General features: G+C 35.6%; 1 protein-coding gene across 1 annotated transcript in view; it reads left to right on the top strand.

Annotated features, from left to right (window-relative positions):
* Positions 1-14,746, top strand: part of CPED1 (cadherin like and PC-esterase domain containing 1) — a 297,515-nt gene that overhangs the window by 90,540 nt on the left and 192,229 nt on the right. The window contains exons 5-6 of the mRNA XM_033420398.2: positions 530-662; positions 1,858-2,026. Coding sequence (XP_033276289.1) covers positions 530-662; positions 1,858-2,026 — 302 coding nt within the window. The remainder of the gene's footprint in view (positions 1-529; positions 663-1,857; positions 2,027-14,746) is intronic.

Below are 14,746 nucleotides of genomic sequence, written 5' to 3'. Positions count from 1 at the left end.
CTTTACTTTTACACACTTCAAAAACCCACTAAATAATATTTTACAAAATAATGAAGCACTCTAGTTGAGGTTACCAAGGTCATGAAGCATGACAAACTCTAGCACGTGAAGGACTGTATTGTCAGGAAATCAACTCAAGTTATCTATATAAAATTCTCATCGCAAACAGAAGTCAACTCCTGCAGCCACCATCCCCTAATCGAGAGAGCATCTCCTAGCTGTATGGAAGAAAGACCCTCTTGGTGTGGGACAGAAGGAGACATCAAATCTACTTCACCTTCTGAGAAAAAATTTTGAAATCAGATATTATAATTGTTTTTCTAGTCTGTGGTAAGATAACATACTACAAAGCAAATGCCCCTCTAAACATGCCTTCATGCTTGAGGGATGGAACCTTGGTTCAGAATGGGGAGAAAATTTGCGGCCTATTTCCCTTGGAACCAGTAGTTTAACATAGCAGACTATTATGGAAGCCATTCCAAAAGGAAACAATAGAATGACTGTTTTTTGCTCTGTTGACTCTTTTCAGAATTGCAACTTCCGGTGAGCCCCTCAGTGTGTCTGGATCAGAGCATACAATTAAAGCTGAGTAATTCAAGTCACCTTTTAAAAACAGTGAAGTCATATATGTGGAAACCAGGGGACTGGAGACGTGAACAGCTGTAAGCTAATCATCTTGAATTGTTATGTCAAGCGTGCATTTTAAGAGATAGCTAATAAGAGAAAAGCAGCAAACACATCTGGGGGTTTTACGTGTTTGAATTATTAGGTTCTGTTATATAAATTTTAGGCTATCTCTTCTTAATAAATAATGCCACCATCGATTTTCTGCTACACTAATTCGAATCTCTCTTGCCATAGAATAAACATTTGGGTAAATAGGACTCTTATCCAGGAAGTTACATTAATGGAAATTGAATTTAAAACCTTGGCCATGTGAAACTAAAATTTTAACTTCCATTTTATACTCAAATAACATGCCTTAGTCTACGAGTATGGCTGAATGATTTTTTTCTATTATTATTTTTTTATGGCTCTGAGAAAGCAACTGTAGGGTACCAAGTTATTCAAGTTACCTTCAGGGAAAGGATTTTGTCATGTAGATAAATTATAGTGAAAATTAAGAGATTTTAATTATCTTATCCAACACACAAAATAGTTTGCCCCATGTAATTTTATAATTATTAGGTAGTATTCCACAGTTAATAGTTTTTATTGAAGAATCATATGCATTTCTGCTTACCTAGACTTCAAAAGATGAAACAGCACACTCTTTTCATTGATCAAACTTAGATATTTGAAATATAGAAATATGATGCAGAAAAGAAAATAGTTATATATTTTGGTATCATTTATAATGAAATTATGTTTGTTTTATCACAAAATATTTAACTAGTGTTATTTTTCCTTTTTTAGACTGAAGTGTTTCCTAATACTTCATCCCTTAAATTAACCCTTAATTATCTGTGGTGCAGGTTATTAGGTAGAATCAAATCAGTGGGGAAAGTATTTTGGCATATTTTTGGTGACCTGCCTGTCCACTATTGAGAAACAGTATCTTTTCTTGTGGAGGATAAGATAGAGCAAAGGTAGGAGAGGGCAGAACTGGAAAATTTCAGGGGTATCCTAAACTTTTATATGTATCACTTTTGTTGGGATGGTACCAGATGTGACTAATTTAAATTTTTTAGATCTTTAAGCCTCATTTCAGGTACAATTTTAGACATTGTTTAAGGCAACCCATACATTGAAAGCTGGGGTCCAGTGAAAGAGAGATGGGGTGTACAAAGCTCTGAGGCAATTTATAAATTACATACCCCAAATTATGGAGCTTTAATTATATTTTTAATTTTTTAGGAATCAAACCACAGTCCTAGCTCCACAAGAAACACTCTTGAGAGCCAAAGATTTATCCGTAATTCTTAAAGCGTATGTGCTGGTGACATCCTTAACTCCTCTGCGTGCATTCATTCATTCGACTGGCACGGTTTGGAATCCACCAAAGAAAAAACGCTTCACTGTCAAGGTAAAATTTCCATTGTTGCAGTTATTTCCCACAAAGTATACTGGAGAAAAGTAAAGTGAGTTGGGCTGCCTTTCTCCGACCTTTATGATTATCAAATCCCAAGGAGCAAAGATTGTATCATTTTATTGCTGCAAGAAGAGATTTTCATTTAATAGGTGCAGGTTCAAAAATGAACTGGAAACAGCTTAATTCACTAGGGATCACAAAGGCTACATCTTCTTTTTCTCTCAATTCATCTTTTTAGTTCAGTTCTTTGACCCATTGTAGAACTAGTTCTCAGCTGTGGTCTGTTTTTCCCGACTTTCCACTCATTCAAGAAAAATGTAGTCAGTGCAACAAAGGAAAATACAATTTTGCCCTTATGCTTTTTGCTTCATTTTTAGGAAGCATAATGCCTGTTTCATTTCACCATTCAATATGGAATACTTGCTGAGCAAAAAACAACGCTCTCAAGGGTGCCTGACACAGTAGCCATGACATAAAGCATGATGAGAAAGTTTTCAAGGTAGAACTTAATAGTAACCTCCAAAAAGTTTAGTTATAAGAGGTAATTCAGGTTAGCTCATTCGAAAATAAGGTCTAGTGAGAATATACTTGATACATTTTAAGGAGTTTCTGATTTTACAGAAATAATTTTTCAGAGTGTAGTTAAGGGGAAATGCACACATGCATTCTTTCAGTTTCTTCCCACTTCCTCTTATCTGTTTTCTGAACAATTATTTCTGTAAGATCAAAGATGCCTTCAAAGAACAAATACTACCCGATCCCTCTTATAGAAGGAATCTAAACTAGTCAAACTCACAGAAGCAGAGAATAGAATGGTGGTTACCAGGGGCTGGGGAAAGAGGGAAATAGGGAGGTGTTAGTCTAAGGGTCTAAAGTTTCAGTTATGCTCGATGAATAAGTCCTGGAGATCGACTTACAGTATAGCGCCTATAGTTAATAATACTGAGATTTGCTAAGAGGATAGATTTTATGTTCTTATCACTAAATAAATAAATAAATAGGGTGGGTGGAAACTTTTGAAGGGGATAGATACCTTTATGATTTGATTGTAGTGATGGTTTCATGGGTGTATACTTATCTCTAAACTCATCAAATTGTATGCATTAAATATGTACAGGTTTTTGTATTTTAATCATAAAAAATGGTATTAAGAAAAAGAAGGCACAAGTGCCTTTTATAGTTTTGAGAGATTTAAAAGTGACTGTACTTGATACTTTTCAGAATTTTTCTTACATAAACTGCACTTTAAGTTTTGGAAAATCTTCCAACAGTGAAAAAATTTTAAATGGTATGTTTAAAAATTGTCAATTAAAAAACAGATAAGCATGACAAAAGATGCAGATGTTACATTACTTAGTAAAGTAGGTAACTGATATTTTAAGGAAATGGTGTTGATGACTTAGGTCTTAAGGTGGTTTATTTTAAAGACAATCATCTCATCTCAATTATATCAGTATTAAGTGGTTTTTGATCAGGAAAAAGTGGAATCTAATTTGATTTGTCTTTCATGTTATCTCCCACAAGTCTTCACAGTGGCTGTTTATATTTCCCTAAGAACCTTTAATTATTTCCCAGTTGCCTTTTTCTGTTAAGTTGAATTGTATGCAATTGCTGACAATTGGCCAGTTTTGACCTACAAAAAATTACAGTTTCATATGATTCAACCAAATAATTAGAACTCAGACATAGAGAGATACAAGAATCATAATCCTCTATTCATGTCACATTCATGTATTCGACAAATGTTTGTTGAGCAGAGACCCAAATCCCTGTCCTTGTAGAACTTGCAACATCTGTGTGTGCAAGCCTCCTCTCTTGTTTTATCTGTTTTATTTAATACATTTTATTGCCGTTTCCCACTTAATTATCCTTCCTCTCAAAGGCCATCATTATAATGATTTAATGTGTGTTTTTTTGTGTATATTCTTGTAAAATAAGCATTTTTATTTTGTTATGCATGCAAGTATCTTTAGCATATAAACTGTATTATATTAGATATTTTTTCTTTTAGCTTTTACTATATATATATATATTGGGCCGTGCGGCATGTGGGATCTTAGTTCCCCGACCAGGGATCAAACCCATGCCCCGCCCCCTGCAGTGGAAGCGTGGAGTCTTAACAACTGGACCGCCAAGAAAATCCCTCTGACTATTTTTTAAAATGCAGCACTACGTATTTTTAGGAAGAAACCTTCCACGTTGCTATGTGTATATCTTCTGTTACTTTTTCACTGATTTGTAGTATTAGTGATGTGTTTTCCCTTATAGTTTACCTCCCCACTGCTCCAGTGATAGACATCTGGATTGCTCCAGCTCTTGGCTAAAGCAAACAGTACTTCAAATGCACAAATCCTTGTATCTGACTCTTTATGAACCTGCATATGATTTTCTGAAGAGTGTATACCCAGAACTGGGATGGCTGGGGCATAAGATATAGGTTCATTTGATAGAATTAAATAATGCCAGCTCACCCTCCAAAATGCCTGTGTCAATTTCCATACCCCCGCATAGGCCAACATTTGACTGTTTCCAGCTGTGACAGGTGAAAAGTGTTATCTCGATCTTGCAAATAGCTCAATTTGCCCTCTCTCTGTTAACTTTATCACAGTGTTATTTTTTGATTAGAAATCTTCAATTCATTAATCAAATTAATTTTTCCATATGTTTCCTCTTTGGGGATTTAGTTTCAGAAATCCTTTCTTATCTCTAAGTCACAAAGGTGTGCTTCTCCATTTTTTTCTATTACCTTTATAATTTTCCCTGGACATGTAAATATTTAATTCAACTAGAGATCACCTCTGATTCAATTTTTTTTCTTTTTTCCTAAATATTCCATTCTCACGGGCTAAAAACTCATCATTTCCTATGAATCTGACATCACTTTTGTTGTATAAGTTTCCATATGTATATGGAGCCATCTCTGATGGCTCTGTTCGGTTCCAGTTGGCCCACTGCACTCTTTTTTATTATTTTGGCAGTATAAGTATGTCTTCATGCCTGACACGGGAGGTACCTCTTGTCTACTTCTTCTTTTCAAGATTGTTAACTATGTGGTGGGCGTTTATTTCCTCATAAACATTTTAGAATATCAATTATACTTTTAAACTCCTACTGGATCCACCTCCTAGAGTAATGGAAATAAAAACAAAAATAAACAAATGGGACCTAATGAAACTTAAAAAGTTTTGCAAAGCAAAGAAAACTACAAACAAGATGAAAAGACAACCCTCAGAATGGGAGAAAATATTTGCAAATGAATCAACGGACAAAGGATTAATCTTCAAAATATATGAACAGCTCATGCAGCTCAATGTTAAAAAAAACAAAAACCCAATCAAAAAATGGGCAGGAGACCTAAATAGACATTTCTCCAAAGAAGGCATACAGATGGCCAAGAGACACATGAAAAGCGGCTCAACATCACTAATTATTAGAGAAATGCAAATCAAAACTACAATGAGGTATCCCCTCACACCAGTTAGAATGGGCATCATCAGAAAATCTACAAACAACAAATGCTGGAGAGGGTGTGGAGAAAAGGGAGCCCTCTTGCACTGTTGGTGGGAATGTAAATTGATACAGCCACTTTGGAGAACAGTATGGAGGTTCCTTAAAAAACTAAACATAGGGGCTTCCCTGGGGGCACAGTGGTTGAGAGTCTGCCTGCCGATGCAGGGGACACAGGTTCATGCCCTGGTCCGGGAGGACCCCACATGCCGCAGAGCGGCTGGGCCTGTGAGCCATGGCTGCTGGGCCTGCGCGTCCAGAGCCTGTGCTCTGCAACTGGAGAGGCCACAACAGTGAGAGGCCCGCGTACCGCCAAAAAAAAAAAAAACAAAATAAAACCACACTAAATATAGAATTACCATACAATCCAGCAATCCCACTACCAGGCATATACCCAGAGAAAACCATAATGCAAAAAGACACATGCACCCCAATGTTCATTGCAGCACTATTTACAATAGCCAGGTCATGGAAGCAACCTAAATGCCCATCGACAGATGAATGTATAAAGAAGATGTGGTACATATATACAATGGAATATTACTCAGCCATAAAAAGGAATGAAATTGGGTCATCTGTAGGGACGTGGATGGATCTAGAGACTGTCATACAGAGTGAACTAAGTCATAAAGAGAAAAACAAATATTGTATATTAAAGCATATATGTGGAACCTAGAAAAATGGTACAGATGAACTGGTTTGCAGGGCAGAAATAGAGACACAGATGTAGAGAACAAATGTATGCACACCAAGGGGGGAAAGTGGCGGGGGTGGTGGTGGTGGTGGAATGAATTGGGAGATTGGGATTGATACATATACACTAATATGTATAAAATAGATAACTGATAAGAACCTGCTGTTTAAAAAAATAAATAAAATTCAAAACAAAATCCTGCTGGAATTTCAATATAATATTGAATTTTTAGCTTAATTTTTGAAGAGTTGATTATTCATAATATTATCTCTCCATTTATTCAGGTCATTTTATTTGTCCTTTATTAGAGTTTAATTTTTATTCCTCCACAGAGATCGTATATGGTTTTGCTTAAGTTTATTTCAAGATTCCTGGGAGTATTTTTTGATATTGTTATTTATTTATTTATTTTTTAACATCTTTATTGGAGTATAATTGCTTTACAGTGGTGTGTTAGTTTCTGCTGTATGACAAAGTGAATCAGCTATACATATACATATATCCCCATATCCCCTCCCTCTTGTGTCTCCCTCCCAACCTCCCTATCCCACCCCTCTAGTTGGTCACATAGCACCGAGCTGATCTCCCTGTGCTATGCGGCTGCTTCCCACTAGCTATCTATTTTACATTTGGTAGTGTATATATGGCACTGCTACTCTCTCACTTCGTCCCAGCTTACCCTTCCTCTTCCCCATGTCCTCAAGTCCATTCTCTACCTCTGCATCTTTATTCCTGTCCTCCCGCTAGGTTCATCAGAACCATTTTCTTTTTTAGATTCCATATATATGTGTTAGCATACGGTATTTGTTTTTCTCTTTCTGACTTACTTCACTCTGTATGACAAACTCTAGGTCCATACAGCTCACTACAAATAACTCAATTTCATTTCTTTTTATGGTTGAGTAATATTCCATTGTATATATGTGCCACATCTTCTTTATCCATTCATCTGTCAATGGACACTTAGGTTGCTTCCATGTCCTGGCTATTTCTTTTTTTTCTCTGATTGCTGTGGCTAAAACTTCCAAAACTATGTTGAATAATAGTGCTGAGAGTGGGCAACCTTGTCTTGTTCCTGATCTTAGTGGAAATGCTTTCACTTTTTCACCATTGAGAATGATGTTGGCTGTGGGTTTGTCATATATAGCCTTTATTATATTGAGGTAGGTTCCCTCTATGCCCTTTCTGGAGAGGTTTTATCATAAATGGGTGTTGAATTTTGTTGAAAGCTTTTTCTGTATCTATTGAGATGATCATATGGTTTTTATCCTTCAGTTTGTTAATATGGTGTATCACATTGATTGATTTGCATATATTGAAGAATCCTTGCATTCCTGGGATAAACCCCACTTGATCATGGTGTATGATCCTTTTAATGTGCTGTTGGATTCTGTTTGCTAGTATTTTGTTGAGGATTTTTGCATCTATGTTCATCAGTGATATTGGCCTGTAGTTTTCTTTCTTTGTGACATATTTGTCTGGTTTTGGTATCAGGGTGATGGTGGCCTCGTAGAATGAGTTTGGGAGTGTTCCTCCCTCTGCTATATTTTGTAAGAGTTTGAGAAGGATAGGTGTTAGCTCTTCTCTAAATGTTTGATAGAATTCACCTGTGAGGCCATCTGGTCCTGGGCTTTTGTTTGTTGGAAGAGTTTTAATAACAGTTTCATTTTCAGTGTTTGTGATTGGTCTGTTTATATTTTCTATTTCTTCCTGGTTCAGTTTCAGAATGTTGTGCTTTTGTAAGAATTTGTCCTTTTCTTCCAGGGTGTCCATTTATTGGCACATAGTTGCCTGTAGTAATCTCTCACGATCCTTTGTATTTCTGCAAGGTCAGTTGTTACTTCTCCTTTTTCATTTCTAATTCTATTGATTTGAGTCTTCTCCTTTTTTTCTTGATGAGTCTGGCTAATGGTTTATCAATTTTGTTTATCTTCTCAGAGAACCACCTTTCAGTTTTATTGATCTTTGCTATTGTTTCCTTCATCTCTTTCTCATTTATTTCTGATCTGTTCTTTATGATTTCTTTCCTTCTGCTAACTTTGGGGTATTTTTGTTCTTTCTCTAATTTCTTTAGGTGTAAGTTTAGGCTGTTTATTTGAAATGTTTCTTGTTTTTTGAGGTAGGCATGTATTGCTCTAAACTTCCCTCTTAGAACTTCTTTTGCTGCATCCCATAGGTTTTGGGCTGTCGTGTTTTGATCGTCATTTGTTTCTAGGTATTTTTTAATTTCCTCTTTGATTTCTTCAGTGATCTCTTGGTTATTTAGTAGCATATTGTTTAGCCTCCATGTGTTTTTATTTTTTACAGATTTTTTTCCTGTAATTGATATCTAGTCTCATAGTGTTGTGGTCAGAAAAGAAACTTGATATGATTTCAGTTTTCTTAAATTTACCAAGGCTTGATTTGTGACCCAAGATATGATCTCTCCTGGAGAATGTTCCATGAGCACTTGAGAAGAAAGTGTATTCTGTTGTTTTTGGATGGAATGTCCTATAAATATCAATTAAGTCCATCTTGTTTAATGTGTCATTTAAAGCTTGTGTTTTCTTATTTATTTTCATTTTGGATGATCTGTTTGCTGGTGAAAGTGTGGTGTTAAAGTCCCCTACTATGATTGCGTTACTGTCGATTTCCTCTTCTGTGGCTGTTAGCATTTGCCTTATGTATTGAGGTGCTCCTATGTCGGGTGCATAAATATTTTTGATTGTTATATCCTCTTGGATTGATCCCTTCATCATTATATAGTGTCCTTCTTTGTGTCTTGTAATAGTCTTTATTTTAAAGTCTATTTTGTCTGCTATGAGAATTGCTACTCCAGCTTTCTTTCGATTTCCATTTGCATGGAATATCTTTTTCCATCCCCTCACTTTCAGTCTGTATGTGTCCCTAGGTCTGAAGTGGGTCTTTGTACACAGCCTGTATACGGGTCTTGTTTTTGTATCCATTCAGCCAGTTTGTGTCTTTTGGTTGGAGCATTTAATCCATTTCCTTGTAAGGTAGTTATTGATATGTATGTTCTTATTACCATTTTCTTAATTGTTTTGGGTTTGTTATGGTAAGTCTTTTCCTTCTCTTGTGTTTCCTGCCTAGAGAAGTTCCTTTAGCATTTGTTGTAAAGCTCATTTGGTAGTGCTGAATTCTCTTAGCTTTTGCTTGTCTGTAAAGGTTTTAATTTCTCTGTCGAATCTGAATGAGATCCTTGCTGGGGAGAATAATCTTGGTTGTAGGTTTTTCCCTTTCATCACTTTAAATATGTCCTGCCACTCCCTTCTGGCTTGCAGAATTTCTAGTGAAAGATCAGCTGCTAACCTTATGGGGATTCTGTCCTATGTTTTTTGTTGCTTTTCTCTTGCTGCTTTTAATATTTTTCTTTGAGTTTAATTTTTGATAGTTTGATTAATATGTGTCTCGGTGTGTTTCTCTTTGGGTTTATCCTCTGTGGGACTCTCTGCACTTCCTGGACTTGATTGGCTATTTCCTTTCCCATGTTAGGGAAGCTTTCAACTATAATCCCTTCAAATATTTTCTCAGATGCTTTCTTTTTCTCTTCTCCTTCTGGGACCCCTATAATTCTAATGTTGGTGCATTTGATGTTGTCCCAGAGGTCTCTGAGACTGTCCTCAGTTCTTTTCATTCTTTTTTCTTTATCCTGCTCCCTGGCAGTTATTTCCACCATTTTATCTTCCAGATCACTTATCTGTTCTTCTGCCTCAGTTATTCTGCTGTTGATTCCTTCTAGAGTATTTTTAATTTCAGTTATTTTTTTGTTCATCATTGTTTGTTTGCTCTTTAGTTCTTCTAGATCTTTGTTAAACGTTTCTTGTATTTTCTCCATTCTGTTTCCAAGATTTTCGATCATCTTTACTATCATTACTCTGAATTCTTTTTCAGGTAGTTTGCCTATTTCGTCTTCATTTATTTGGTGTTGTAGGTTTTTACCTTGCTCCTTCATCTGTAACATATTCTTTTGTCATTTCTTTTTTTTTTTTTTTTTTGATAGGTGGGTCTATATTCCTGTCTTACTGGTTGTTTAGCCTGAGGTGTCCAAAACTGGAGTTTTCAGGCAGTTGGATAGAGCCAGGTCTTGGTGCTGAGATTAGGACCTCTGGGAAGCCTCACTCTAATTAACCTGGGGTCTGAGGTTCTCTCTTAGTCCAGTGGTTTGGACTCAGAGCTCCCACCACAGGAGCTTGGGCCCGACCTCCTGCAAGCTGGTCATTGGCAGTTCCTCCCATCCCCTTTGGTGTCTGTAGTCCCCCAGTGATGCCTGGTAGGTGCCCTAGTTGTGCAGGGATGTGAATTCCATGTTCTTCTAGTCTGCCATCTTCAAGAAATACTATTTTTAAAGTGGAATTTCTATTTGATAAACTTGTTCCAATAATTTAACTATTAATATCGTTGGTTTTACTAGGTGTTTTATCTGCAAATAAGGTCATGTTAACCTCTTTCCTTTTAATTCTTGGCTATCTTCTTTTCTACTTCCTTCTTCTTCTTTTTTTTTTTTTTTTCTTTTCCTTGACTAATGTTGCCAAGAATCTTTAAAAGTAGAACTGATAGTGGATATTCTTGAGTTGAACATCTTTTAAGATGGGCACATCTCAAGTTTCTCCGTTAAGTAAAATGCTCGCTGTAGGTTTTTGGTATGTAATCTTTGCAATGTCTGCCAAAGTAGTGAGAATAATATAATTAAGTACAATGGATCTATCATTACATTTCGGCCGTTAAAATTTATAGGTAGTCTTGTTTCATCTGTACCCTCTCTACTCCCTTTCCCTAACACTAATTTATTTTGAAACAAATACATCATATGATTTCATTTATAAATCTTTTTACAATATAACTCTAAGACATATGGATTTATAAACTTTGCCAAGTCAAGGAAATTCTCTTTTATTTTTAGTTTGCTGGAAATCTTCATCATGAAATGATTTTGAACTTCACCAACACTTTTTTTCTGCATTTTGAGATAATCATGATTTTTTTTCCTCCTCAAGTTTATGTCTATTATATTGCTAGATTTTCTCTTAATAAAACCTCCTTGCATAAATGAGATAAAACCTACTTGATAAGTCTGTGCTATTTTCAATATTCTGTTGGATTTGTTTATTTACAATTTTTATACCTTTGATCATAAATGATGTGGACTTATATTTTCTTATATTTCTCATACTTGGTTTTTACAGTTGAGATTATTGTAGCTTCATAAAATTAAGCTGGATAACTTTCACTTTTTTTCAGTTTTTTGGAGCAACTTATATAAGATAGAAATTAGCTTACCCTCAGGAATTTGGTACAAGTCTCTTGAAAAAAATAGATTTGGAGGTTTTTTAAAATAGCATTGACATTTCAACTTATTAAAACATTTTGATTTTTAAGTTCTCAATTTCTTCTTGTACAATTTGGCAATTTTGGGGGGGGTTACCAATTTCGTCAAATTTTCAAATTCTTTAGTGTATAGTTGATTATAATGTTTTGATTTTTTGTATCTGTTGTGTCTATAGCTATTTCATCTTTTTAAATTTATCCTTTGTAGATATGTGTTTTTTAAAATTTTTTGATTAGAATTGCCAGATTTTTTTTTTTTTTAGAGTTGGTTAAATCTTTTTAAAGAAACTAGTTTTTAATTTTGTTAATCTTTTTCATAATTTTGAAGTTGTTTTTCCCAGTTTCACAGATTTATGCCCTTATTTGTGTCATTTCTTGGCTTCTAGTGTTTTGTTTGTTTGCTCTATTGTTTCTTTATCGTTTCTTTATTTGAATGTTTGCCTCCTTTATGCTTAACATTTTTTGTTTCCTAGTAAAAATGGCTAAAGCTATATGTTCCTTTTATGTCCTGCTTTAGTCATGTCCCATAAATTTTGAATTATTTAATTCTAATTATTTTTTAATATTCTTTGTGATTGCCTTGTTTAACTCAAGGTATTTAATAACATATTATTCCATTTATAAACAAAGGATTCTTTTTCAGCTATCCTGAAAAAGATATTTTTGTTTTACCATATGTATTTTTAATTTTACCCTTTCTACATGTCTTTGTAGTAAATGTATTTTTAAATAGAATTTCATCCAATTGATTTGTTTACATCCAATTGATTGTTTTGGAATTGATTGTTTTCATCCAATCTGAGAATCTTCGTTTTTAATTTATGATTTTTTTTTTTTTTTTTTTTGCGGTACCCGGGCCTCTCACTGCCGTGGCCTCTCCTGTTGCGGAGCACAGGCTCCGGACGCGCAGGGTCAGCAGCCATGGCTCATGGGCCCAGCCGCTCCGCGGCATGTGGGATCTTCCTGGACCAGGGCACGAACCCGCGTCCCCTGCATCGGCAGGCGGACTCTCAACCACTGCGCCACCAGGGAAGCCCTAATTTATGATTTTTAACTGATGTGCCTAGATTGTGACTACTATCTTATTTTTTAAATTTTTCAATGCATTCTTTTTGTTTTATTTAAAATATCTTTTCCTGCTTTTCAGTGTAAAGATTGAATTTTCTTCTGTCAGCTTAAAAGTTATACATTCTTAATATAACATGCAGTGGATATCCTTCATTTAAGACATACATTCATGTTTATTTTCTCCTATTAAGTTCTTAAATTTTTAATATCTCCCACTTTGCCCCCTTAAGACTAATATCGTTTGCTCTCTACACTACTTCCCCACATTGCAGTGTAGATCTACAGTGTAGATTTTTAATTCTGGTTGAAATAATCACTTTTTGTTTTGTTTTGTTTTCTTAAAAAACCAAACCTAACCAAACTTTATCAAGGAATTTATCACCCTCACGTCCCCTAAACTGTTCACAACATCCCCCTGGATTTGTTTCTTTTCTTATTTGTGTTTCCAGTTTGGGCCTGAAGTCTTTACTCTTTAATTCTGGGAAATTTGTTTCCATTATTTCTTGGAATATTTTTGCTCACTGTTTCTTCTTTCTTTCTTCTGTTGTCCAGATTTTGACCCCTTCCTTCATGTGCCGATACCCCTTAACTTGAGAACTATGCACATTTTTACTTACATCTATTGATTTCTTACTATTTTTCCTCTTGGTTCTTTTTAATGATGTTCTTTAATATTTCATTTTGCTACTATCTTCCATTATTTTTAGTATGAGTATATTAATCATGCTTATTTTAAATTCCTAGCCCATCGGTTTTAGAAGTCCAATGTGCTATCCATTGCCACAGAACCCCTTGTCCTTTAGTTTTAGGAGCGTGATATATGGCATTTAGTTTGTTGCTTTTCTTTCCAGGTGGCTGTACTTTTCATTTGTCCCCTATTTTGTCCTTTGAGCTTAAGTTATCCTGCAGATACTATTTATTCTCACCATTATCATATTGGGGGAAGGCCAGGTAAATCCAAAAGAGGTATGAGGATGAGTTCCAGGCATTGTAAAACCACTTTTGATCACTTCTCTCTGCTACTACGGTATCAGGTGACTTCCTTGGTCAGAATCTCACTCCCTAACCTCTTAGATAGAAAAGCCCTGGGAGGAGGCACTCCCCTTCATTATAATCCATCAGACTTGGGGTTTGAGAGAGAATAGGGTAGAGGAGTGAATGCCAGATGTGATGTAATCACACACATCTCATCACCTCCTCATCTGAATGGGACATTCAGCAACCTGTATCCTGGGGTGGGCTTCACATCCTTAACAAGAAAGGAGCAGGCAGTGAATGTCCTAGGGGACCACAGGGGGAGGCAGGAGGGAAACAAAAATGCTTTCCTTCAAACTGTCCTCTCAAAGAAACCCCTGGCAACACCTCCTCAAACTCCAGCAATCCCTGCCCACTGCCACCACTGGCCAAGCCAGTTCAAAATATCTTTCAAAATCATTTTCACACAAGTTTTCATTTGTTCTTTAGTTAAATTCATACTTTAATCTCATTTAACCTATAACAGTTCACCATCTTGATGGGAAACTGAAGCTCCTAGATAGTCCAAGTAATTGTTTTTAAGTTTTGTTTTGTTTTTTCTTTATTTAAGCACCACATCCCCCAACCCCAGTAGAAATGACTGGTAGAAATGATATGCTTGTTTGTGTGATAGTTTTTATGTATTTCCTAAAGGAAAATCATATGAAAAGAAAGCTCTTTGTGATTTGGTTTTCTTTAGATTTTCATGCTTTGTTCACTGCTTTGTTTGTTATTCATATCTTTGTCATGTCTGCAGGACAGATGTGAGCTGCAGTTGTAGCATGAGAAAGTTTGCAGTTCTTGTCATTTTCATCCTCTCCTTGGGATTTGTCTTTTCAAGATCTTGCCTGATTATTCTGGACAGTACTGTTATCTGCTCTCAAAGGGAGGTAGTGCAGCTTCCTGGATTAATGTGCCAGAGAGCAATTATTTCCTTCTAGAGGTCAAAGTTGTACTTGATGCTACAGATAGATTCAGAAAACAAGGGTCTGTTTATTTACCCAACTGAAGCACTTATAGCTTCAGTTAAAACAAATAGATTATACTTATCTGTTAAATCACTTAACCATTCTCCAAAATACAGCTACCGTGTGATATTTTTAGAA

Source organism: Orcinus orca, chromosome 9, assembly GCF_937001465.1.
Source record: "Orcinus orca chromosome 9, mOrcOrc1.1, whole genome shotgun sequence".
Lineage (NCBI taxonomy): Eukaryota > Metazoa > Chordata > Mammalia > Artiodactyla > Delphinidae > Orcinus > Orcinus orca.
This window is presented reverse-complemented; position numbering and strand designations above follow the sequence as displayed.